The sequence below is a fragment of the Patagioenas fasciata genome, chromosome 5, assembly GCF_037038585.1.
Source record: "Patagioenas fasciata isolate bPatFas1 chromosome 5, bPatFas1.hap1, whole genome shotgun sequence".
Classification (NCBI taxonomy): Eukaryota; Metazoa; Chordata; class Aves; order Columbiformes; family Columbidae; genus Patagioenas; species Patagioenas fasciata.
Window position 1 is genome coordinate 16658403 of NC_092524.1, and position 26381 is coordinate 16684783.

A 26381-nucleotide genomic window follows, 5' to 3' on the forward strand; every position below is an offset into this window, starting at 1 on the left:
GTGCACGGGTTGTTTGTGTTCCCCATCCCATAAAAAGCTAAATCCTCACATTTATTCTCTGAGTATTATGTAGTGTAACGTGAAGGCTAATGCCTTTCTGTGCACGTGGAGCCAAAAGCCCCTGGTGGAACCTGCGTTTGAAATCACCCAGCAACTTGAGAGACCAGCTGAAGACTAAGAGATCACCATATCATTGCAGCCAGTGCAAATCCAAGTGACACCTTCATCTACAGGATGTGGGAAACTGGGCCTTCATACCAGAAGTACAGGCAACTATTTGCACCAGTGCTTAGTTTCAAATCTTTGCCTAAGTTGGGAAATCACAACTTCATTGGTTTTAAGCTAACGTTTACCTGCGAAACAATATCTGTAATTAAAAAGCTCGTTTTGTTGCAAAATTCCTTCCATGTTGCAGCAATTTTATTTTTGTCATTTCACCCTGCCATCCTGACCAGCTTATAGGGCCAGATCACAGGATCTTCTAAGCTGCTGCAGAGAAGAGGAACAGCAGAAGATGACATGACACTGAATCTCTTCTGGCCTCTGTCACAACAAGGCCCAGAATGAACCCCCAAACCTATTTCTGTGTTGGCTAGCACAGATACCAAAAATCTTCTATACCACAGATGCAAAGCTACCCTTTCCTCCAAGTTTATAAAGCAGTGGTTAATGTGTGAGGAGAGAAGGAAAGCTGGGGAGGAGGAGGAAGCAGCAGCAGCCTCCTGCACCAGCTGTGCCAGATGTGGCATAAGTCTCTCCTACATCCTTCTCCACATCCCATGTCCCAGCTGCATTGGGCCGTGCTGGAAATGACTAAGAGACCTCCCCTAAACAGGCAGTGGTTTGTGGGAAAGGACCTGCCATAAAAATAACTTTGGAAAACAAGACTCAGCTCTTTGGATTCAGGAACCAAGTCTTCCCAATGTGGCTGAAAACCAGCTGAAAACCTCAACATTTCTGTGGTTACCAAAGCTGTTCCATCAAAGGTGCTTGTGTAGAGGTTATTCTCCCTGCCCTCCATTGTATGTCGATCTCTCATTTGTTTTGATTGCATCACCACTGTTGGTCCTCAGACAGGTTTGTGACACCTTCCTACTGAGACCACATCTCTCACCAAGACCATATTTTGGCCCGATGGCCCATAAGGAAGGCAACCAAATGTGGTCCTTACCCTCATGGAGACCCTTGTCTGCACTGGGTCAGAAGTGGAAAGGGATTGATTCTCTCAAGTGATTTGTGCCAGCCAGTAAAGCACACCGGAGTTTCACAGGGCCTTGGAGGCTGGGCTGGGCTGTTTCTGGAGCCGTGGCTTTAAGAACATGATGGGGCTCAGCAACAAGCCAAGATAGAAAATACTGACATATGAATGGCTCAGCAATATAGCTAGCAGGAGAAAAGTTACTTCAACAACCTCCAGATTACAATTATTTTAATTTCAGATTTTCCTCTGAGCAGCTGACTTGCCCAGAAAAGTTTTGACACCTCTCCAGGTCACAGCAGCACCCTTTATGTTGGTGCTGTTGGCTGAAAGGCAAAGTTTTTGTAAACCAGGAGAAGACCCTAACAGAAAGGCTGCATTACACGTGCTGGCAAGACAGGTAGAGGATCTTGGATGCTACTCTGATTTATTTGTTCTTCCCCATTTTGTACACCATTTTCTCTGCAGAACCTACCAAGCAACCAGATTTTGGGAATGGGTAGGTTATTAGTTCCTTGCTAAAAGTATTTCAATGCACATGGATGCAAACCAGCCTCAGAAGGCAATATGAAGGAGGCCTAGACCTCTCAAAACCCATTCAATATAGCAGAATGATTATGGTGCTGAACGGAAGGTAAAACATAATAAATCTACCCTTTTAGGATAAAGCATGATAAATCTCAGATTCATGATTTTTGCATGTACAGTAGATGTTATTTTAAGAATAAAGACTGTAGTGACCCTGAGTCTGTTTGGGATGCAGGTAACTTGAAATTAAAACACATGGCATCTGTCTGAAAGAATTGGTTAAGGAACTACAGAAGGTCTCAAAACCAGAAAAGAATGGGAAATGAGAAGATTCACATTTTGTTTATAGTGCCCAGGTCTGAGAATATCAAATATTTACAAATAACTTATTTTTCTCCTGTCCTGTGTAGCTTCTCCTTAAGAGGTACTATGAACAGGGCTCTGAAATATCACAAAGGCAAAAAGGGCATCTTGCTTTCATCATGTTCAAATGACATTTCTATCTACTGCCTCTTGAAAACAACATTCAAAACAAGTTTTCAACTGAATATAGGGCTTTTCTGTTTTAGCTGATTTTCTGTAAGGGGGGTCTGCTTTATGAAAGAAATTCAGCTTTTTAAAAAATTTTATATGTATATATATATTTAATTTAATCAAGAGGAGTAAACCCCTGAGAGCATCTGCTGTGGTTGGGTGCAGAAGGGACCTCCCACCCCTGGGGTGCAGAGGGAGCGAGGGCTCCACTGTGCGCTGCAGCATTCGGCACCTCACCCGTGGGGACGGAGAGCATGACTCTACTGATGCCAGCTCCCACCTGGCATTTCCAAATGGAACACGCTGATCTTCTGCCTGGCTTTTCATGGGAAAGTCAACCTATTTTGCATGGGAGAAACGCCAATTTTTGGTTTAGCCATGTACATGAGGGTAGTAGCCCCTCAGTGCTTCCAGAGGCACCTGCAATGGGCGTGTTCATCCATATTTAGTTTTATGTCCTCAAATTCTCTCCCTTTCTTGGTAACTGTGTACATCCCATCAGGCTTACAAGACACCTGCCAATTTAGCTGAGTTTTATCTTTTTCCCTGTATTACTACAGTTAACTCTTTCTGGCGAAACCAACACGCAGTAGGCTGGGGAGGATACCTGCTTTAATTTTCCTCTTTATTTTGAGAAAGACAGACAAACAAACTGCTCTATAATGGCACTTCAGGAGTCTTCCCCCTGCTCCGCTCGGTTTTCTGTACCACAGCACTGTCTCTCTGTCCTGGAGGGGCAGTCACATCTGCATTTCTCCCTCATCTGCATTTCTCTCTCTCACATCTGCATTTCTCTCACTGGTGAGACAGGTTAGCTTTCAAGCAACACTGAATTTCCGTATGTTTTGTAAGTGACTCTCCTAACCCTAACTAAATATTTCCTCATTTATAATCCCCTGTTTCTCTTTGCATTTTAGGAAGCAGAGGAACCAAAGAAGATCTCTAATGGTATTTTAATTTTTCTGTTGTCAGAAATGCTGCTGTTTTTCTTTGCCCAACAAGTAAACATTTTACAAAACCCCCTCATTTTGCCTAGTAGAAAGTGTTTTGCCTAAAGAAACCCAAAAACTACTGAAGCTAACCACAACACATGGGTGCCTTTGTGGGTAGGGCACTCAAAGCAAAAAACCAGGATAATAATTTGAAGTAAAACCAGGTGTAGTGATTAAGACATACATAGAGAAAGTCATTCCCCTCTAAGTATTTTCAGCAAAATATTTTGCTGAATGGCACATCCTGGTATTAACTTAATATACAACTTTCTCTTATGACCTTTTTATACCTTTCTCTACCTTTGTGGAGTAAAAAGAATAACTAAATAGTCTCTTTGGATAATGCAATTTCACAAGACCAACAGATTTTCTGGTGCTATTTCTCCTTCAGTAACACAACTTTTGTTTCAATCTCTCATTACAAACTTCTGCAGAAGGAGGAAACTGTGCTTGGGGTCTCTCTCCTGTGTTGGTCACAGAAATATTTCCGTATTAAATTGTTAGTATGTTTTGCCTGAAACCAATGAAACCATATACAGAGGCTGTGGCAAGACTCTTTTTCGTGAGTATCTCAGCTCTGAATCCACTTCAGCCAAGTAAGTGTCGAGATAAAAGATGTTGCTGTGTATTCAGCACTCACCCTGATGTTTGCAAAGCAGCTGGGCAAATTCATGGAGGAAAAATCCACTGAGAGCGTCAAAGGCAAAGGCACAAGCAGGTGCCACCAGCAGGCACCCACGCCTCAAGCTGTTGGCACCTGAAAAAGCATTGCTTTGTGCTCGCTGGGTGTTTATGCTCCTAGCTTGGCAAACAGCGGGTGTGCCTGTCTGGGAGTGGGTACCTTTGGTCTGATCCAGCGTAGCTACCTGCATATTTCACAGGATTTTCAACTATTGTGGCCACTGGTTAGCTCTGGGCAAACTTTCTGAAGAAGCAGGAACCTTACCCCTCCCCTTAGCCTTGATATTGCCCTTCAGGCTTCTGCTTCCAGAAGGACTGGATTTTAGTTTTTGCACGGGACACTGAACCATTACGGGACGGGGCTTCTTGTCCCCAAAAAGTGCCATTCCTGCAGTTCTAGCATGCATTGAGTCTCCAGGGTTTTGATGGAGTTGTGCTCCTCCAGCACAGAACGAAATGTCTTCTACTCCTCTTTTCCTGATACACTGGTCTTCAGTCCTCCACAACATCTGTAGCCCTAAAGAGATGAGCTGGCAGCATCAACATGACCCTAATCCACTGGCACGTTTCATATCACCCATATCCTTATCGCTGGCCAGAACATTGCGAACATGCCTGTGGCTGGGGAGGAACAAAATGGAGACAGGGACCAACGCGCTGCATGAAATGTCTATCAAATCCTAAATGCTTATCTGAATTACTGTTAGATCATTTGGATACTTGCCCAAAGTATCTATGTTCTGCTTTCAAAATGCCTGAGTCTCTTAATTTTTATTTATTTATTTATGTATTTATTTATTTAAATGCAGGGGAATTAAGACCAAGCAGCAACAAATTCCTCTGAATGAGAAGAGAAATAAATATACAAAAAGCAAATTATATCAGACTAGGAAAGGGTTAAAAAAATTATAATCCTCTTTAGGCTGCTAAAAATTAATTTCAATTTCTGCTTTCCCCAGCAGCCTGGTACCATAGCCCCAGGGACACCCCAGCCCCAGGGTAAGGGTACCCACTGTGATGCACAGGGCTGTCCCTCAGGAGCTCTGCATGCCTTGACTCAGTTTCCCAAGCACTTTGCATTTCCAACACCATCTACCACACCACCAGAAAGCTCTGGGTTAACAACTAAAACCCCAGCTTTCTGGCAAATTTGACCTCAGACAGAGTTCTCTTTCTGGTCCAGCATGACAGTGACCCAAACCACAATTTTCACACTAGTGTTTTTACTGTACCACTGCTGCTGGTTAATAAACATACCCCCTGGGTGTTTATCCTGGCCATTGCCAGAGACAACGTGAACAGTCACAACCTGCCACAGCCTTAGAATAAAGGCTCCTAATTGATGTTAGCAGGAACCAGAGCTGGGTGGAAATGACTTTTCAAAAGTCAAGCATCTCAAGTAAAACGAACATCCTCTGCAAAATAAAATCCCAAAGCTAATTAAAATGAGAGTTGCATTTTGTTTTGCCTTCAGGACAAAGTGTTTGCCCTGTGTGAGGGTTTCCATGGCTTCTCCCTTCAGACAACCCCATTGGAGAGGCAGCCGATGAAGGCGGCCCTGTTCTTGCAAAGGACAGATGCGACAGAGCGTGCATCTGATAGACCTCGACATGGACGGCTTTATTACCACCAGATGTCCCTTTTATGGGAGAAATCATTGCTACAAAAATATCTCCATCTGACAAGATGCTGGTGGTATTTCCTAGCAGCCAATGCTTACCTCCGTGCTGTGCATGTATCTCCAGCAGGCAGCTGGGATCAATCCGCAGAAGGCCAGAGCAAAACAGAAAAATCCCTGAGGATAAAGGGGAAAAGTACCATCAATTACAGTATGGGGAGAAAATACCCATTTGAAAATGCTGTTGGGACACATTTAATATGCTTGTTTGAGCAAGTTTAGTTAAAGTTAAAGCTAATTAGCCCCTTCTTTTAGTATCCCTCATAATGCTGCTTCCTTAAAAGAAGTAAGATAGATAATGATGTGATTCACCAAAAGGAGCCCTCTAATTACACTTGACTGTTCCTCTTGGAAAAAAAAAATAGAGAGAAAAATATATTTACAGTATGCTCCTCTTCTGTAGCAGGACTGTGCCCCAGAATAGCACCTCCTTACTCACAGGGTTCAATTCCCCATGTTTAAAACTAAGCTATCCATTTCAAATAGGGGAAAATCCACATGAACAGTCCATAAAGAAGTGAATAACTGGCATGAAGAACAATCTGCTCTGGAAAAGGAGCTGGACCCTGAGAGCAAGGTGGCAGCTGGATGACAAAGCTGCCTTCCTTAATTCAGCACCAACCCAGTTAGACAAAAGGTCATCAGAAATATAATTAAGGCCAGCAACTGACCCTGAAATGTTTAAACAATAATGGCAACAATGCAAGAGAAGGCTTGACTTTTGCCTTCTTCCCTAGGCTTGCAGAGCTGGAAGTTAAATGTGTTGTCTCTCTATTTGAACAAACCTGATCCAAAAAAAAAAACCCTGATGTAAACAGCTCTTGCCTGTTGTGACAGCTGGACCAAAGGATCTTGTTCACATTAAAACAACACCAACAAAACTAAAAAAGGAAGAAAAAAAGCGCCTCTAAAATGTTTGAAAGCCAAATGGGCTCATCAAATATGAATCCACAGCTCAGTCTTGGAATGGCAAAAGATGATGAATAAGTACCAGTGGAAAATTAATGCCGTTACAAATTTTTCCATGCAACTGTCCCTCTTTCAACACAAAATTATGTAGCAGGGGAAGATTACCCAACTGACTGAAGCTTATTTTTGTTTCTATTTTTTTTTTCTATGAGTGTTTTAATAATATGATATAACCGAAATCACTTAAAAAAAAAGATTAAATCTTTCAGGAAAGTTTACCAAATTTAAGCTTAAGGAGAGGAAGAATAGCATTGCTGCTACCAATTCTGCTTCACAAAAAAAAATCTGCTTAAAAAAGCATGGTTTGAAAACAAAAAAAAGCCCCAAACACCTCCATATACAGCAAGAAAGGAAAATGTGTTACTTTAAATGCTGGAAATAAATGTGAACGTGCCAACAAACTGCCTTTTGCTGGTTCTTGTCCATCTGCTGCCTGCTTCCCCCACTCTTTTAGGGCTGCCTTGTTTCAGGCTCTGCATCAGATGCTGAGGAACACCCTGGTACGGCTTTTGTGAAAAACCTTAAATTACATATGTTTGCTCTCTCCTTTCATTTTTTTTGACAGCTGCCTGGCCACATAGGTAGTGAGATCACTTGCTGCCTTGCCAGGAGCTGAAATAGGATAACAGGAGAATTGGGACTCTAAAGGAGAAGAAAGTCCGATCAAATGCTGATGTGACAAGGGATATACAAGTAGCAAAGATGGGGAAGAGCACAGAGAGTGAGTTGCTATGGACCAAAGCATAGAAAGACCAAGCCCAAACCCAGCTGGGGTGGGTGGTTCAGCCCCTGCAGGTACAGCATAAATTGAACTGGGGAGAGGTGAAGTTACACAGGCATTTCAGGTTGCTCCTCACTAGGACCAGACCTTGCATTTTGCACCTCCTCCAACAACTTCCCCCCCCAAACAAAGTCAACATTTTCACCAAAATCAAGCTTAAAGACAAGAAAAAAAGATAAAATAATGGCAGATGAAAAAAACCAGCACTGATAGCAGTATGAAAGCTCTTCTGCACATCATTACAGCAAGGCTTTAATTGAGAGGATCCACCATGAACCTGGAGAGTGAGAATAGCAGCATGCCAGTGGCACCACCTCCGTTTCTCCCTTTGTGCTCTCCCTTCCCTCCCACATCAGCTCCAGCACTTACAACCCCAGCAGATTAAAATCCTTCTCATCTTCCCTTCCTCAGCTCCACCCCACATCTCAGTCCTTCACCTCCAGCATCAGCTCTCCCTTTTTTTCTGTCTGGCTTCCCTGGGAATACCAAGAAGCAGCCCCTTGGGAAGCTCCCCCTCCATCCAGCTGGTGTGGAGCAACTACATGGCTCCAAGAACATCTTATAAATGAATTATACGCTACTTTTTCCCTTCCCAGACAAAAGGCCTTTGGAAGAGCAACTTTCTAATTACATTATAAGACACTTGGAAGAAAAAGAAAAAAGCAACCCATAGTTTGCATATGAAATGTGGAAGGGTTGAGGCTGGTTCACCATCTCCCAGACCCCTGGAGCTCCTTGGAGCCGTCCGGAGCTGCTGCCTGCTCCCTTTGCAACCACATCAGCCCCGCAGAGGGCTGTCACCAGCCAGACATCAATTACTTTTTAATGAATGACCTTGTTTCCATCCTTGCTGCAAGGGACAATTTGTCTTCGAGAGACTTGGCAGAATTTGCAGAAGCAGCATCTTGTCTGTTGGCAGGTGTATCTTTTAAATCACATTTCTGGTGCTTCCCCTTTGGTTACGGGGGTCTGCCGTGGAAGAGGGAGGGATCCTCTAGCTCAGACTGAGCTTGGCAGCTCTGCCAAACCCCTAAACGCCCACAGAGGGAACCGATCTGTTCCCTGCTCAGCTCCAGCTGCTTTTTGGTGCTGCTGTGGCCACTACAAGGGCCAGTTCCCTATCGACTTCACAGCCCAGGGGTGGAGAAGTGGGGAGCTAGTTTCAGATTGCATCCATCAGGTTGCATCCCTCCCTCCCTGACCCAGTTCATCTGAAAGAACATGACGTTTTTGCCTTTCCACATAACAAACATGAGCGAGAGACCTCAGTCCGAAGGAGGAACCAGTTCTTGGCTCCAGCTGTACATCAGCTCTGCCCATGCCTGCTTCCCGAAGAGCACAGATGCCTTGCATGGGAGCGCTGCACCACAAGGGAGAGCACAGGAAACAGATAAATTGCAAAAGTAAGATGCTGAAGTGCACTACTGTGTTATTAAGGACCCTTTACATGTTTGTCTACAATGATACACCTGGAAACTGTAAAGCAAACAGCCTGTGTGCTGGCCCTACTGGCACATCACTCTCCATGAAAAACTGGGCTATATTGGGCACTCATTGAGGCTTTTTAAGTGCAGAAATTGTTTGGAACTAGTGCTTGGAACAGCTACTCCAACCTGGACACAAATTTTCCTCTAGACAAGAGATTTTTAGGCTAGAAAGTTCAGGTGTAAGAATTTCAGCTGGGATAGTCTCGTTGGCATGTTCATAATTTTTTTTTCCCTCCCCTCTCTCCATCTGACCAGATATCAGCACAGGATGCCTTAAACCTCACTGAAGCCAGAGTCTTTCCTTTGTTCAAGCAGTACTAGAAAAACTGCAGTTTTCTTTCCTTCTCCTCCCCTTCAATAGCAACATGGCCTTCAGGGACCATGAGAGCTGCAGGATGTTTACATTCAGGACTGAATGCAGGATGGACCATGGATCACCAAAAAGCAGGGTTTGCCAGAACTGAAGGACAGTCAATAAACCTGCCACTACTCTCCCTGTGTAGGAGGAGCTTTGGGGATAACAGTCCAAGATTTCAAAACTTTTTTTTTTTTTTTTTTTTTTTTTTAATCCTTAAGTTCTCAGTTACTCTCTAGAAAACAGCTTCCTAGCAAGTGTCAGTGGATGCACAGTGGCACCTATCTGGTGTGGTGATGCTGCTAACACAGCTACAATGTGAACTCCTGAGATATGTGTGCTTCAACCAGTTTGGCCTGTTCTGGTTTCTAGCCACTGTGCACCCATTACCATCATTAGAACAGCATCAGTAAGGCCTGTCAAGACTGAGGACCCTCCTCTGTATGCACACAAGCCTCCAGATAGACAGGCAAGGTGAACGCTTGTAATTTACATAGACAAGAAAAAAAAAGTCAGTTGGGAAACTGAGGCACAAAAAGGAGGCGGAATCCACTCAACAGCTCAGTGATCAGGGCAATGCTCCTCTAAGCCTGTCTGCATCCTCACTAGCATTTCCCCAGGGCAGCTGGTTTACCAAGTGGCATTGTGGTGGATTAGCTACATCCCTCAAGTGTGGCTGGGTTTCCTATACAGCCACAGATGTCAAGCACCAATGCTCTGGTGTCTTTCCTCTTTGATTAAAGAGTGAATTAAACGGTCTTCTAAACAAGACACATGCTCTGCAGGGGAGGAGGAGTTCTTTAAAATCAATAGCAGGAGAAGGTGAAAAATCCTCTCTATTAACAGGCAGAAAAAAAAGCTACAAGCTGGGGGGGCTGAACACTTCTGCCAGCTGCAGCCCAGTGGGGATCAGCAGGACAGGACGCAACACCAAGTTCCAGAGCCTTACAGGGGCCTGTTATTATATCTCACCGCAGCCATCAGGGGCTGGGTCTCCCTGCCTGCTTTGCTTGCTTGCAGATCAGAGATTACATGTGAGTTTAGGGAAGGAACTGGTGGGAAAACAAGCAGTGGGCTGGCCCTTGCTGTAAGATACTGATAGAACAGGGAGGGCAATTTGGAGGAATAAGCAAAGCTTCCCTAGGTGATTTAAGATGCTGATGAGCTGCTTGAACAAGGAGGACCAGAGAGTAAGATTGCTGGTGACCAGCTCTTGGGTATTTCCCAGGGCCTCCCGTTAATTTCTGACGGCTTGGGGACATGCCACCCTCCAACCCCCTGCAATGGCGATGCTGGCTGCTCCCTTACCCAGGGCATTTCCCCTGCAACTCCCGGTGTCGAGTGCCTCGGCCCGGCGGGCCCGGGAGCGGGGAGCTCGGCGGGCCGGGAGCGGGAAGCTCGGCGGGCCCACATCTCCCTCCAGCGGCGGAGGATCAGCCGTGCCGGCCGGCCCCGCGGAACCGGCCCCTCGCTCGGGTGCGAGCTGCCCCTCTCCCCTTGCGTCCTGCAGCCCCTTGCATCCCGCCCTGCACCTCCACACGCCCTCCCATGCTGCCGGAAGCGGTGAAAACGAAGCTTCAAGGTAACCAAACGGCATCCCGTTATCCCCTGCTGAGAGCAGAGTGGGCTGGATATCTCATTGCCACAGCCATGCGGTAGACACCTTGCACCCTTCCTCCTCTTCCCACAAGGAAATGGTATCGTGTGTTTAGTTGAATGGTAACACCAGAGACACAAAATGAAGGCGGCCATCTCCCCCAGAGGTCCCAAGCTGTGAATGTTAAAGCAAAGTGAACAGAATGCCCTAGGAGCCACAGAGAAAAGTAAATGGCTAGTTCGGGGTTTCTGCCAGTGAAGGGTTTATGTGGTGGCCAGAGCCTGGCCGTTACACCAAACCAGCCAGGCTAGGGGAGTCTATGGGGGGCTGAAGGAAAGCACCTGCTTGTCCTCACCTCCACAGCAAGAAGAAAGGAGAGCATCATCAAGTGGCTCTCAGAGGAGGACAGCAATGCTGGACTGCACAGGATATGTTTTTCTTCAGCTATCCATTCAGGAAACAGCTATAATTTAAACAATTTCTTTTACCTAGTGGCATGTCACTGACCATGCTGCACACAGAGTAAGGCGACCAAATAAACATCACAGAGGAGCTTGTTTTCAGGCAGCCTTGACAATCTTCCCTAGCCCATCTGTTGTTTTAGGTGTGGTAATTGCAGGCACATATTAAAGAATACTTCAGCAAAAGAGATGGGAACTATGCATACTCTGCTAGCAGTATGCATGGGAAACATGTCACTAAGGCTGCCTTGAGCATCCCAGAGAGAAGAAGACTGTGTATCGAGAAGGTGAAAACATGAAGTTCAGTAGCTGCTTTACACTAAGTTTTAAAGGTGTCTGCTTCTCAGTTCCACCATCATTATCATTTTCCCCTATTACAAAGATTACATATATCTCTTGAAAACTAGTTTATGTATGACAGCAATGCAATGATTTTGTATTAAGCACAGCTTCATGCACAACAACCTACCTGTTAACTACTGCCCTTCACACAACACAGGCAAACATGCAGCGAGCAGCATTTTCCACTCATCCCTCCAGCCCCGAGGCTGGAAGCTGCTCACTTCAGACAGCCTTATGTGCAGGCTGTGGTTTTAAATGGAGCAGAGCTCACAGTCCTCTTTACCAATGCTGGCACGGTCCAAGCCCAAACACACTGTGGATGATGGAGAGAAGAAAGGTAGCATTTCACCTCTTGTGGTACCCCTCCACCTTCTTTTTGGGGATGAAACAGAGGTTCCAGCTCAAAGCCCCTGTGCCTGCTGCCCTGTTTTGTATGTCCTGCACCACCACTGCAGTGGATGTTTGCATTGAAGAGGGATGATGGGGGCTAACTCTGCTGTCACAAGTCAGAGGAACAATGTGGGACCCAAAATTGCACTAACGCTTCCCCACACAAACCATGTGTTGGCTTGATGAGAAAAAATATGCTGGGAATCCTCATCACTGCTATCTCTTTGGCAGATAAGCACCTCCCTTTGACCCTACTCCAAAAGCTGCATACACAGCTCCTTGGCAAAAGAAACAAGGCGCAGAAGGATGCAATCCTCAGCTGGAGCAGATCTGCAGAGTCATGCCTGTTACAAAAATGTCCCTTTGCAGCACAGCGTTCAGCAACAGGATGTCCTTCCCCAGGCGTGCATACTCCTGGACAGAAGGCAAACCAGGCCCCAGCACCACATTTCAAGGGTATCAGCCCAAGGTTACAAAAAGCCCCTCCCAGGTAGCCCCTCCAGATACGCACCATGGCGGTGAGGCATTGCGATTCCCGCACCGTGGCAGCAGAGCTCAGCAGGGCTGCGAGGATCAGGGTCATGCTGAGGCAGATGCCAAAGTAGAAAGCTGGAAGGAAGTTGGACATGGGAGCTGCTGTCAGACACCAAGACTTCAGGGCTAACAAAGGCCTGGTCTGCTACTTTTGCCCAGAGAGGGGCCAAAAAGTGCAGTTTGGGAGCTGGTCCAAGAGGACCAGGTTGCAGAACTCAAAATGTTTTATAATTTATAATTTACCCCCCATGTGTATATACTTTCTTGTCTGGCAGGGTGGTAAACCTCTGAGTGGTTCACACAGCTCCAGCCGAGCAAAGCACCCTAAAAGGCTGACAGTCCACCCAACAGACCACAAGCTGTCAATCGTTTTGGCACTCAGATAAGGATCCTCCCAAATGAGGGGTGCTGACATGCAGCAGCTGTCCCATGGCCCCTATCAGGACTTTGTGTGCCCCTAATCTGGTGCAACACTTGCCCTCCGGTTTCCTTTTGGCTAAGGCAGGGTCAGAATCGGTACCCCAGGGCAGGGTTCGGGGGCCACAGCCACTGCAAAGGGCTTTGCAACCCTCACTCAGGGCTAACCGTGCAGGGTTAACACTTGCAAGCAAAGCAAGTGGAAGCATTGCTGGAGACGGGTGACTGGAAGAGTTGGCAAGGGTGGATTAAGTGCCAATCTGTATAATCCCTGATGTGTGTAGGAAAGGGCAAGGGCTGTACTTCAGCTTTGGGCTAACGTAGTCTTTACACCTGCCTTGTTAAACTGAAATTGAGAACCAGGATCTAGAGAGGGTATGAGCATGTTTAAGCCAGGATTATATCTTGGAAGAAGCAGCAGAGGCAAGTAGAATATTTTAGCATCTGAGTTGTTCTCATCACTTTGCTCTAAACTTGTACCCAAGATTCAGTTTATATTTCTCCCTTGTGTAGGGGAAAACCCCCACATTTCCTCCAAAAATAGGTGTTTCTATGCTTTTCTCCTCCAAGCCTCAATTTTCTACACTCTGCTTCAACTCCTGTAACAGTCCTTCTCCCTGTGCTCCCAGGGCCCTTCCAGTCCCACCACACCTTTAGGTTCAACTTTGAGGTCCTGCTGAGCCTTCAATGCAGCACCAGGGAAGGATGGGGAGAGAGTGAACAGAGGGACAGGAGTGAACACAGAAGAACCTGCATACCCTGTGCTCCCACAGCATCCTTCAGTTCCAGGTGAGCAGGTCTGATACAGAAAAAAGTGTCTGTGGGATTGCATTAGCCCTGGTGCATCCTCTGTGATGCCTCTGCACTTCCTTCGACTGCTCTGGGGAACTTTGCAGCTCCTGGGTTCACCGAAAGACTCACTGGGATGTGACTGCAACATACCTGCGTAGTGGATGAACCTGTAGGAGTTGCTCTCCAGCGAGATATTGCTGATGAGGGTGAAATGGAGTCCATAGTGGGTGACTGTGCTCAGCGTGGCAATGGACAACCCCAGCAGCTGGAAAATACAGTTATTGGGAAGGGATTGACAAGGCAGCAGCTCCTGCTGAGCGCACACAAAGCTTTGATGTGTAGATGGATACTCCCAAGCCCCACACAGATGCGGACAGTCTGATCATTTGAAGACCACTGTATGTACCACTAAATTTACATAAAAGGACTAACGCCGGACACTTAAACATACTAAAGCTCTATTTCTCCCTTGCATAATGTGTGCATGTTACACCACGCAGCCCATGGTCTCTTGGCCAGTGTCTGTGGATGAAATTCCAACCACGTGAAGAAAATCCGGAGGATCGATGCTCTTACAGCACGCCTGTGCTGTCCCAACCCGCTCTACAGAGTATGTACGTGCAGTTCTGAGGGCTGACAGCTTCAACAGCGGTTTCAGTCAGGGATGGTGTTCTCTGCTTTGATCTTTGCAATGCTAGTCCCATTGCCTGCTGAGCTGAGTCTTGCACTACTCTAAGTAATCTGTGTTTATTTCTGTCTCTGCAGCATGCACTGGGCTGTGTGTGTTTCTGTCTCATCCCCGAGAGCACTGGTATGCCTAAGGCATGGGGTGACTAGCAGCACGTTACCCTCTATGTTGCCAAGAGCAAGTCCAGGTGATGGAGAGGGAGCATCTCTGATGGCATCTGGCTCTAGGGCAGGACTCCCTGTGGCATGACCAGTGGCAGAGCTGGGACAGAGGCACCAACAGCAGGACAGTTAAAAATAACTACAACTATACTGTAATGAACCTGGAAAATACAAGATGTGAGGCCACTCCTAGCTCCTAAGATAAGGTTTCATAATTTTGTGCCTTTACAATACGGAAATACAAAGCAGCTATCCCTGCATCAAATGTGACAGTCCAGCATCAACATAATTCTCACATTTTCTTCTAGAGCAGACTAACAGCTGTTGCTGGAGAATTATAGTTTCAGAGGCTAAATGCATCCAAACCATAGAATTTTCTGCTTATAAATAACATAATTTGTGGCACCTACTGATCCTTCATTCTGTGCGTTACTGCGTATCTCAATCCACACTCAGCAATATGCTAAGTGCAACACCGGTGAACTCAGATAGCCGAGAAACACAAGTCTAAAATCCTCCCAACAGCAAAAATGTGATTCTTGACATCCACAGCAGCTGTGCCTTAGCATCTCCTCTGAACACCTTTGGTAGCAAACCTGCTTTGATTTTCTCAAAATGACATACTCTGCTATTTGGAACACCACTACAGCCAGTGGTCCTGAAATGTTGAAATTTGGACAAACTATAAATTCCATGTGGCAAAAAAAAAGGCATTACCTTTTAATGATACTCTTTCCAAGCCACCATTTATCTTTGAACTAAATACAGATTATTATTATTATTACTTTAAGCTCTCAAGTATTGATGAAGTACAAAAGCAACAAGCACATAAAACTTGAAAATGTCCAGGAGGAGCATTCCCAGGTTTCCACCATTTCCCATCAGCTCTAACAGCAGATGTCAAGAAGCTCCCCTTCAATTTGCTTCAGGAGCTGCTGAAAAGGATCTCTAGAATCACTTTCACTTTGCAGTGTGGATCCACAGGTCTCACGAATACACTTCCATAAACATACACACTTCGTATCCTCACTGATCCCACCTGCAGTTGACCACTCTCCTAGCAACAAGTGTGGCTGCAGCAGCTCCATCCTCCCTCTTTTGCTCCAAGGAGACAGAAGCAAGTAACATTTTTTTTCTGAAAACCACCCATTCTGCCAGCAGCAACCTTTCCTTTCTGCTTCGAGACAGCCGCCGGGTTGTGAAAGAGCTGCAGCGGTGTGACAGCCCCGAGAAACTAGAAGTCTATCAGCGGAGGGGGGGCAATGCTGGCGGCCGGCGATAACCACGCAGGGTGCAACGATAACTCAGGCAGTTGGCTTTGCTTGCCCTCCACCCGCAAAAAACAGAACGTGGGAAACACCAGCCCTCTCTGAGCGGGTGTGGGAAAGGCAACAGTTCACCCCAATTCTGCAGAGATCCCCCCAAACCCGCCTGCTCACCATGACACAGAGGCTGGTTGCCAGCAGCTGGCACTTGGTGGTCCTCATCCCACACCTCGGCCCCATGGCTGCTTGTCCCCAGTGAGAGCTGTCAGTTGGTCCCTCCAGCTCTTGATAAAGCCTGTGTTTCCACCAAAGGGAGGCATGGCCACAGCGGGGCCTCTCGGGAAGTGTAGTCCCCACCACGTGCCAATGCACCTCCTCCTGCCTGCTTATTAAATCCTCCTCAGAGCAGCTGCCTCTGCCTGCGCTCCCTGTGAGCTGCCATCAGCTCCAACATGCAGAAAACTGAGAAAGGAGGAGAGGCATAGAGAAAAACAGCCTTTCATGGAGTTTGGAGCAAAGCTCCTTAAAAAAGCTTTTGAAACTGTTCAGTCAAGGTTCAGTATCAAAATACCCTGGTTTTTGCTTTTACTGGGATATAGTTTTGTTTAATGAACATTGTCACTAGCTATACATTTTTTTTAATCTGCATAAATAGTACATTGGGAAAAAGTTTAGGAAAATGTTATTTAGAAAAAAAGAACCTGTTGTTTAAAGAAGACATTAAAACCCTCAAACAAATCTGCATAACAGTCTTCCTTCCCCATTTAAAAACTACTACATGATAATAACCTTTGGTGACACTCTATTAAAACTTTTATTTGCAGATGAGGGAAAAAAAATCCCTTTGGTAGTATTTTATTCAGGAAAATGGCTATATGTAAACATAACCCCCTGCTCAGGAGGTCCATGCTGTCCACGGACGTTTTGACTCTCTCTTTTCCCCTATCCCAGCAGTGAAGACTCCATCAGCCCACAGCTGCAGAAGACTCAGGTGACTTCTGGTTTTCAAAACCAGCTGCCCGCTGGATGCATATTTCCCTAAAGTAAATCACAAAGAAGCCTCAAGAACAATCTGTCTAAAGGGAGATTGAATGACTGAGTGCCTTCATCATCCCTAATTTTGGAGCTAGACTGGTGGAAAAGAGGTGAAACAGAATAACAGAAAATAGCTGCACTCCCCCCAGGTGGCAAAGAAAGGGGGGGAAAAGGGAGAACCATCCCACATCGGTAACTGTAGCTACAGGAAAATAACATAGAAGAAAGAGGAGAGGAGTGAAAAAAGGAACATGCATTTTGTAGAGCAAATAGAAGCAACAGAAAGTGAGTTGCACAGGAAAAAGCATGTCATGATTTTCTGACTACATCACTAGCCTTCTTGCAAGCTTTCTTGCAAAACATCTTGTTTGCAACCTCCTGAGACACCAATGAGAGCTGCCACAGCCGTTTCCAAAAAGAGGTGTTGCCCATGACTTACGGGTTCCTGCCCTGGTGGGGATCCCTGATGTCCCTTAGGAGACACTGATGTATCCACGTGCACACAGAGAGCTTCCTACTCCAGCCACCAGCTGGAAACCACCTGAGAAAGACCTGCAGATGGACAGCAGGGAAGGAGAGCAGTGAGGAGAGGACTACAGAGAGAGGGCAGCAGGCTGTGGAGGCAGCTGATGGCCAGCCACGCACGTCCAGGAGCAGGAACCAGACACCATCTGCAGTAGCACAGACCCCCAGGGGACAGGATCACAGCTGCAAGATGACCATGTCCACATGGTCACTGCCATGTGCCAGGTGGGGAAAATGCCTTATAAAACACTGTGGTGGAGTCAGGACTGCGTCCAAACACAGAGATGTTAGCACCCGTCCTTTCTTCTGGCGCTAGGGGACAAACAGGTGTGTTGTCACCTGCATTTTCAAGAGGAATGACCACCATGAGAGCACGGATATAAAGGCCGCAGGTTTGGTCCATAGGTGGAGTTACAGGTTAAATCTGGGTGACAAGAAGGTGTGAAGCACAGCTTTGTGTATAAAACCAGCTACAGAAACCTGACCAACAGCAGTGGCAAGCTGGAAGCGAAGGCCCAGCATGGTGCACACGGTGGGCACACCTGGAGCTTGTTCCACTGGAAGGGACATGGGAAAAACCATGCAGCCCAGTTTTACTTTCCCCTAGACCCCAGTTTCCTTCCTCACCCCTAAATGCTCGCTACCAGAGACTTGTGCAAAGCCAGATCTCACACTAGAGGTCCCCACAGGCCAAAAGAAACCCTTCCCCAAGTCCTGGATTTCTTAAGTGGGCTTTCTGAAGGGAATAAATGGGCAGTTCCCTTCCCCGTTCCCCAAAGATCTCCTCTGACTGTTGCAGGAGCCTCGCAGCTCAGTGCAGAATCACCTGAAAGGTCAAAAAATCACCATCTGTATCCCCTGGAAGTGCTCCCTAGTCTCTCCACAAAAGATGCTCTACCTCCTTTTGTCTTGAACCATAAAAACAGACACTTTCACTGCCTCACCAAGCTCTCAGAGCAGGTCTGTACCTTAAACGCATGGGTTTAAACAGATGTTTTCTCTGTTTTGGTTGTGAATGCCTGTTCCCTGGGTAGTTTGTCCATGTCCTCTGATGCTTCAGATGCTTCTCCCACCTCTGGTTCTTGGTGCTCTGCCTTTGTGCCTACTCCCTCAACTACCTGCTCTGGTGCTGCGCTGGATTTGGGGGTGGAGGCATTTTCAGCTGTTTCTCTTTCCTTCATCTAATTCTTTATCCCATAGAGGTACAGCTTGGAAGATTTTTGTTCAGAGCAGAACGTATGTGAATTTCTATAAAAAAAAATAATAAAGAGCAAAACTAGTTCCTCCCTCCCCCCAAATTAAAGTCAATAGTAGGAGCATTAGTAGACCTGGGGCATTATGAGGCTGGGCCCTGCCTGAAGGAGGCACATTTGGCACATGCAAAAGCACCACTGAAGTGACTGCTGGGGGAGCACATGTGCTCATCTCACCTGTGGCCATCAAAAGGGGGTCTCAACAACACTTTCCTTTCTCCAGCATTAAATTGCCTCTGGATGCCCTGTCATTGGCACATGCCTGCCTTGGCAGCTCTCTGCCCAGGGAGCCCTGTCAAGAAGCAGGGTGCACCCCCAGCCCCGTGCCAGTGGGACAAGAGGCAGGGCTGGAGGCATCCCGAGGAACCATCTTGGTGTGGGCTGGATGGCGGTGTGGCTTTTCTGGCAAGACTCAGCCTCTTGCCCACCCTGCTGGATTTTATCAGTTGGTCTCTTTTGCAAGAGCACAACTTATCACTCCCAAAAGTGGTGCAAAAACCACAAGTGACCACAGCTCCCATCTGCAGCTTCCTCTGTTATCTTTGGTTATGAGTTGGAGCACAGAAAGCGGGTAGCAAGGCTGAAAACACCCCAGGGAACCCAGGTGCCTTCTTCCTCTAGCCCCAGCTGCGTGGGTGTCAGAAAGACCTGCCACCTTGTCCAGAAGGAAAGGATTAAATTAAAAAAGGGAACAAAGCCAGATCATATTTTTTGCAGAGCTAAAAACCTCCAACCCTCTTCCGATCTGTAGGGAAATGCTGCCGACACTGTTAGATGGCCATCCTTGAAGAGCTGGGGTATTTGAGGTTTTAATGCTGCATGGGGTGAACTTAGGAGACCAAACATAAATGGAGGAGAAGAGGCTGAATTCACACTAGTGCTTTCTCGCTGTCCACTTTTCTGGCTCTTGCTCCATTGGCGCAGCCGCGAACGATGCAACTGCAGTACCCCAGCCCCAGATGCTTGAACTCCAGCTGGGCAGCAGGTATGAGAAACCTCCCCGTGGGCTTTGGGTGCTGCTACTCATGCTCCCACGAAAGGATGGGCTGGAGGCTGGGGAGAGGAGTTTGCCCCAGGAGGCAAAACTGCACCCAGTGTCCAGGCAGGTCCCTGCTGCCTCTCAGGAGCCTCCTCGTTTGCCAGCCCACACCACCATTAGGGAAAATACCTCTCCTCCATGGTAGAAAATAGCTCAAAATGTGGCAGATTTACACGTGACGCTGGCTCAGCCCATTTGGTCCCTCTACTACTGCCCATGACACAGCTGTATTCACCCTAAAGCTTGCTCATAAATAAAATATGCCCGTATCAAACTGCACTGAAGCTGTATGAATGACGGGAAGCCAGGGAGACCTCACAGTCCGTGTCTGCCTTCCCGGGTGCATCACAAGGATTCATTGTAAAGGCTGTTTAGCATTCATATAGCATATACAGACAATCAAAGCTAAAAATCAACTTTTAAACCCAGGGCTGTCTCTTTTCAAGAAAGGAAGGAGAGGAGAAAAGGCGGAGGTGCTGGGCTTTTCCAAGCTTCAGATGCACCGTACAACTGCACTGTGCAGGGAAACAAGGCTGGCTGGAGGCTGCCTTGGAAGAAACAAAACCAGACAGAAACCATAAAATCTCCAAAGGACTTTTTTATTTATTATTATTTCTGAAGTATGTCTCACAAATCCCCCAGTGATTCTCAGGCGTTTTGAAATTCATTGTAGGTGAGCAAAAAAAAAAAGAAGAGTTACTATAAAATGTTCATCAAGCCCAAGAAAGACTGTCTGAAAAGAGCATAAGCTGAAGACAGGAAATTGCCTTCAAAGAATAAACTCAAACAATTTCTCCTCCAAAAGCGAAACAACTGTACTCATAGCTGTAAAGCACACCCTCCCTACTTAAACTAAATTCATTTTTCTTTCCCACATGATATCTAATTGCAAACCATAACTGCCCAGGAGCCAGCTGTGCTGGTCATAGACCTAGAGACACAAGTCTGGCACTCCCAGCAAAACCAGTGTGAGCAGAAGCCATCCTGCTAAGCAGGGATTCACCTGCTCGACAGACTGAATGGGACTGCTTGACTAGCGCTCGATGTTAATTTCTGATATTTACTGTCTCGAGCCTTATCACAACAGGACCTCTACTACTTTCCACTGAGGTCCAGCCAAGTTTTGGCAAAAAACCCCAGGAGCTCATGTCAGCTGCCTGTAATGCACAGGTCACAGCGGGACCAACCCAGCACCTTGTCTGCCACATTTCCACTGACACAAGTGCCAACTCAGGTGGCAGCATATTGCCCTCACCTTTGGCAGATGCAAGAAATAACACATAGCATCAGAGCCTGGAGGCCCTTCTCCACAGAATTACCCTCTCTCCAAGCAGAGTTTGCCCACTTTGCACCTTGCTGGCTGAAGCCATGCAAGGCTGCAAGGTGTCCACACCAACCATGCATCTCTCACTTTTGCCTTACCTGTGCCAGGAGAGAAGAATTTCTTCTCTCCACCCTCTGGGGTCGGGTAGCACATAGATGCTCTCTCTTCCCAGATTACAATCAGGAAGTTGATTGTGAACACAGACAGCATTTAATGATGCCTTGTTCTACTGGATCTTACATAGTCATTAACTTTATAAACAGATTTCAAGTAAGATTACATTTCTCAGGGTATGAGATGTACCTACCTTCAGACTACTGGAAAACCATCTGTGTTGTGAAGAAAGCAGTTGCTTTATACTGTGCAGAGGCCCAGACCAAACAGCCATATCTGGCTGGAAACACACATTGCCGTCAGCAGCCCTGATGCAAATTTGGACAAGTCAAGTTCGTCCCTGAGCTGAGCATGGAATCACTGGGACTGGAGGCTTCATGCTCTCCCCTGAGACTGGATTTATTGGTGTTTGAATGGTGCATTACTAATTGAAAAAATCCCTGTAGTTATCTTCATATGAAAAAAAAAATCCAGTTATTACCCTGAAGTGTGGCTCTTCAATACAGAAGGTTTTCTCTTGAACAGCTTCAAAGACAGCAGCTTCCTCCTTCCAGCAAGAAAGCCTTGCATCAGAAATTAAAGACAGAGTAATAAAAGAATATTGATTTTACTCCACTGCAGTAACGCCCTTTCTGCCTAAGCCACTACTGCTAGAGAGCACGAGGTAAACCCCCTGCACTCGCCAAGCCAGCTTTGCAGATGCTGAAGACAAGTGCCAGTGCTATGTGGCTTGAGCTGAGCGAGCAATCCTCTGGCTGCTCACACACACAAGCATGTTTACACGTGCAAGCAGTTCCCCCGAGCTTCCCAGGAGCCCACAAGGTAAAACGTTCCCACCTGTGCTGCGTGCCATGGGCTGCTCCTCCTGGATCAGGCTCTTCAGAGGAGCCACATGGCTATTCATGGTTTTCCCACCAGGTCTATGGTATGGCCAGGAACATCTCAAAAGGCACTGAATTTGGGTGCTAAGCCTGATGAGTGCTTGATGGATTTCCAGACACACAAAGCACTCGCAGGCTCCTTCCTGTTGCTTTCAGGGATTTCAACACGGGTGCCTGTGACGCTGCAGAGGAGATAGCTCCTGTAACCCACTGCCATTGCAACTGATCCCCAGGAAAAATATTTATCTTCCAACAGAACGGAGCCTTGCTGCTCCCTAAATACCCCGCACAGGCAAAAAGAAGCTTCCCCAGTGTCACATCTAGAAACCATTGATGGCTCTTTATATTACTATTTTTGGCTTAGTTACACCCTAGGAATAGTGCAAGAGCAGTTCAAGGTAGCCAGGGGGATACAGATCCTTACTTTGATACCTGAATCATGCTGCAGAGCCTTGCTGGCAACTACCTGTGTGGTGATGGCTCTGCCGTGGGCATGCATATGTCCCTGCCACCAAGTTGCTGCCAGAGACACCAGCCTTGGGCATCCTCCTGGAATGGGGTTATGTTTCCTGCCAAAACAATGAAGCCCTGTAAGTGACTGCCTTGAATTTTCCTTCCTGTGCACCTCTGGATAGAGAGAGAGAAACCCTGTAGAAGGCAATTAGCACTTCTCTAACTCTAATTAACAGCTGCTGCAGATGGTCACACCAACAGGCCACATGAGCATCAGCTTGGTGGCTGACATGGGGGACAAGACAGAAAGGGACTGAGCTGACCCCACCAAAGCCAGTGAAAGGGTCTGTCAGAGATGTTTTAGCATCACATTGCCCTGGGTTTGTCTTTCTTTAAAGGCTGGGCAGGAGCAGAACCCCAGGACAGCACATCTTGCAAGCCATGCTGAAGCCCAGAGTGGACAGCCACACCTCAGAAGTGGGTGCGTGTAGCAGCCCTCGATCTGCTCTGCTTATTGAGCACACCACCATGCAAGTTATTTCTTACCACAAGGTCCCAGGATATTACGAAGCAGCTCCTCTGTCTTCCCCATCAAAATCTGCTACCTGGAAGCACCTCACCCTGCTGCTCCTCTGCCGGGAGCTGTGACAGGCAGCCAGGGGGGATTGCTTGCCATGGGACAGGGAAGCCCGGGTGCAAACCCTGGTCACAAAAGCTTTGCATTTTTCTTCTCCTCTCTATGCCTTTATCCTTGGAACTCTCATTTAAGCCTGGAAAGCTGGCCTGCAGAGAATGGCCTTTGTAAGATGACTCACGCAACTGCCATAAATTTTTATTATTGTTATTTTTTTTTGTACATGTAACAAAGCAGAGTCCCGGTGTATCCCTTCGCGTTGCAAAACAAACGCCAACCGGCAGCCCAGTGCCCGCACGGCTCCGAAGCCGCTGGTTGATAGCAGGGCCGCTTCCCCTCGCCACTCCGCGGGGAAAGCCCGACGGGGGCATCCGCGCTCCCGAGGCCACCGCTGTCTCCCCCGGCACTGCCACCAGCTAGGTGCCCGGGCTGAAGGGGGAAGAAATGGCACATTTGGAGGGACAAGAGCCGGGACCAGCACCGCAGCGGGAGCACGAGTGGCCCCCGCTGCTTGTGCGTGCCCGCGCCGCTGTGCGGGGGGGGTTGGAGGCGGGGCGAGAGGGGAGTCCCTCCCGGGAATAATAATTTAAAACAAAATTAAAATAAAGTATTAAAAATCTAAGAGAAGAAGCGGTGACCAAAGCAAGAAGTTGCAGCAGGAGGGAGGGGAGCGCACCCTCCCGCGGGCGGGGCGGCCGGGGGCAGGGGAGCGGGAGGGGGTTGCCCGGGCTGGCGGCGCCACGCGCCGGGCGCGCGCGGGGGCGGGGGCGCGCGCGGGGGAGGGCGGGTGGGGGGCGCGGCGGCGGCGGGCGCGCGTGGCGCGGCGTGCGCGGCGCGTGCGGCCGGCGGGGGCTCGCGAGCGGCGGCGCGTTGATAAGGGCCGTGCGGCGGAGGCGGCCGCAGAGGCGCCGAGCGGCGGTGGGAATAAACACTCCCGCGCTGCCCACCCCCATTTGCCTTCCACTCCCTTTACCTTTAGTGTAGTGGTTTTGTTTGTTGGTTGTTTTGTTTTTGTTTTTTTTTTTTTTTTTTTTAAAGATTAAATATTTTTTTTTGCGCGCTTTCCGCCAGTTGCCACCGTGGCCAACCGGCGATGAACGGCGGGGCCCTGCCGCCGCTACCCTCCGCCGCCCCCCGCGGCCGCCGGCGGCCCGCCTCCCCCGAGCTGCTGCGCTGCAAGCGCCGCCTGGCCTTCGCCGCTCTCCCGGGCACTGGGGCGGCGGCGGCCGCCGTCGCCCGTCGGAACGAGCGGGAGCGCAACCGCGTGCGGCTGGTCAACCTGGGCTTTGCCGCCCTCCGCCAGCATGTCCCTCACGGCGCCGCCAGCAAGAAGATGAGCAAAGTGGAGACGCTCCGCTCCGCCGTCGAGTACATCCGCGCCTTGCAGCGGCTCCTCGACGAACACGACGCCGCCGCCGCTTTCCCCGACGGCCGCGGCCGGGCGGCCGTCGCGGAAGGAGGCGGCAGCGGCGGCTACTCCTCCGCTTCGCCTTCTTTCGGCTCCTCCGTGCCCGGCTCGCCTTGCTCCTCTGAGGAGAGCGGCTACGACGCGGCACTCAGCCCCGAGGAGCGGGAGCTGCTGGACTTCACCAGCTGGCTCGGGAGCTACTGACCCGGCGGGAGGTGAGGGGGGAACCGGAGGGGAGGAGAGGGGGTGCTGCTTCCCCCATCCCCCGGCGCTCGGGGGAGCGGGACACGTACCCATCGGGGTTCTTTGCAAATCTCTCCGCAGCCGCGCTCAGCCCGCAGTACCTCAGCGCCCTCGCTCTCTGCAGCAGTCAGCATCCCCCCAAACACTCGCCCCCGGCCTCGGCGGGACCCGCTGGCTGCTTTCACGCCTCGTCTCCAGGCTGTGGAAAGTGCAATGGTGGCAGTGACTGGCGGGGCTCCGCGCTACCTGCGCCGGGGCAGCGGCTCCACCTGCCCTCCGGCTGCTGCGACGGACAGAAGGCCCGAGCGACCCTGCTTCACTTCACGGCTGCTTTCTGGTGTTGCTTTGGAGGGGTGAAAAAACAAAACAAAAAACCCACAAAACCACTTGATACTTCCTTGTTTCTGGAGGAGGAGGGAATTTTTTATCATGTCAGATTCTATTTTATATGTAACTTGAACTGCCTAGGGGAACACTGGTGTATGAAGACTTATTTTTGTACAAGAAACCTTAGATAAAAGGGGTGAGGAGATGGGTCTATTTTTAGCAAGTCCTATTCTCTTGTTCTTGAACACTGCCAGCTAGAATGTTTTGGGAACATACACAGTTTAGATAGAAAGGTGTCGTGTTTTTTTTCTCTCCGAACACTTTAGTAAAAAGACTGTAAAGTTATATTGTCTTAATGTGGTGTCTGAGTTTGCCTGGTGTGAAGGTCCACTTCTCTGAAAACTGAAGTTTGTTTTTTTTTTTTTTTAATGTATTGAAGGCATTTTTGTATGCACTTGCTAGGATTTCTTAAATTGTACATATGCAGTTTTTAAAAGAGTATCATATTTTATGTAAATTGACTTTATAAATAAAAATCTATTTATAAATTACTTCAGGGCTGCAAGATGCATGTTTGGTGGAAATGCCCAAGGCAACTTCTGCCCGAGGGTATTGGAAAGGGGAGTAATGAGTGATGCAGCAGAGAGGCAGTTCTCCTGAACCAGATTTTGTCCACAGAAGGGAACAAGGAGCAGCAAGGAAGGAGTACGTACCAGGAGGCTGTTTGTCCTGACAGCTCCTCTCAAGTTAGGTTGGAGTGCCTTTATTCAGTGGAGCTGCATTTCTGAGGACAGTGTTGCCATTTAATGTCCACACATAAGCAATAATGTCCCACTCTGACCTACTCTAACTTCAGCTGTATGTACATGCACTTTATCTAAAAGCAATAAGCAAACATTAATTGCTCCTTAGAAACTACTGTCAGAGTCTCCTGAGCTCTGTCCATTACTTTGGGGTCATGCTGAAGACCTGCTTCAGTGGAGGGGAGACAAAGGCAAGACAGGTTTCTGTGAAACGAAACACAGTGATGATGGCATGAAAAACTATACCAGAGGCTGTTACTTCCCTTAAATAGCCCTAGTGAATGTTACTAGTCAAATGGAGCAAAATGGGCTGGCCTATAGAATATGCTGAGTGAACACAAAACAGAAAGGGTTATTAAAATTGACCTACTTCGCAGGGACTGCATGTATAATCTCTTTGCTGTGTTAGTACTCGAAAGGTGGAAGTTTTCAGGAGAATGATCACTCAGCAGTCCCAAATTCAGTAATTGCAGTGTGTGCTCTGTAATCCAT

General features: G+C 47.9%; 2 protein-coding genes across 2 annotated transcripts in view; one reads left to right on the forward strand and one right to left on the reverse strand.

Annotated features, from left to right (window-relative positions):
* TSPAN32 (tetraspanin 32) overlaps positions 1-16160 on the reverse strand; it is a 31123-nt gene extending 14963 nt beyond the window's left edge. Inside the window, exons 1-4 of the mRNA XM_065839576.2 lie at positions 16025-16160; positions 13887-14001; positions 12505-12602; positions 5654-5728 (exon numbers count right to left, since the gene is read on the reverse strand). Of these exons, the coding sequence (XP_065695648.1) occupies positions 5654-5728; positions 12505-12602; positions 13887-14001; positions 16025-16090 (354 nt within the window). The 5' untranslated portion in view covers positions 16091-16160. The remainder of the gene's footprint in view (positions 1-5653; positions 5729-12504; positions 12603-13886; positions 14002-16024) is intronic.
* A 7798-nt stretch (positions 16161-23958) lies between these two features.
* On the forward strand, positions 23959-25637 carry ASCL2 (achaete-scute family bHLH transcription factor 2). Its single transcript, XM_065839605.2, has 2 exons — positions 23959-24731; positions 24841-25637. The coding sequence occupies exon 1, from the start codon at positions 24202-24204 to the stop codon at positions 24718-24720; it is 519 nt and encodes a 172-aa protein (XP_065695677.1). The 5' UTR covers positions 23959-24201; the 3' UTR covers positions 24721-24731; positions 24841-25637.
* Positions 25638-26381: the final 744 nt, after the last annotated feature.

Bases quoted from the DNA above. Each gene is read 5' to 3' on its own strand.
- ASCL2 (XM_065839605.2), top strand. From the start codon at position 24,202: ATGAACGGCGGGGCCCTGCCGCCGCTACCCTCCGCCGCCCCCCGCGGC.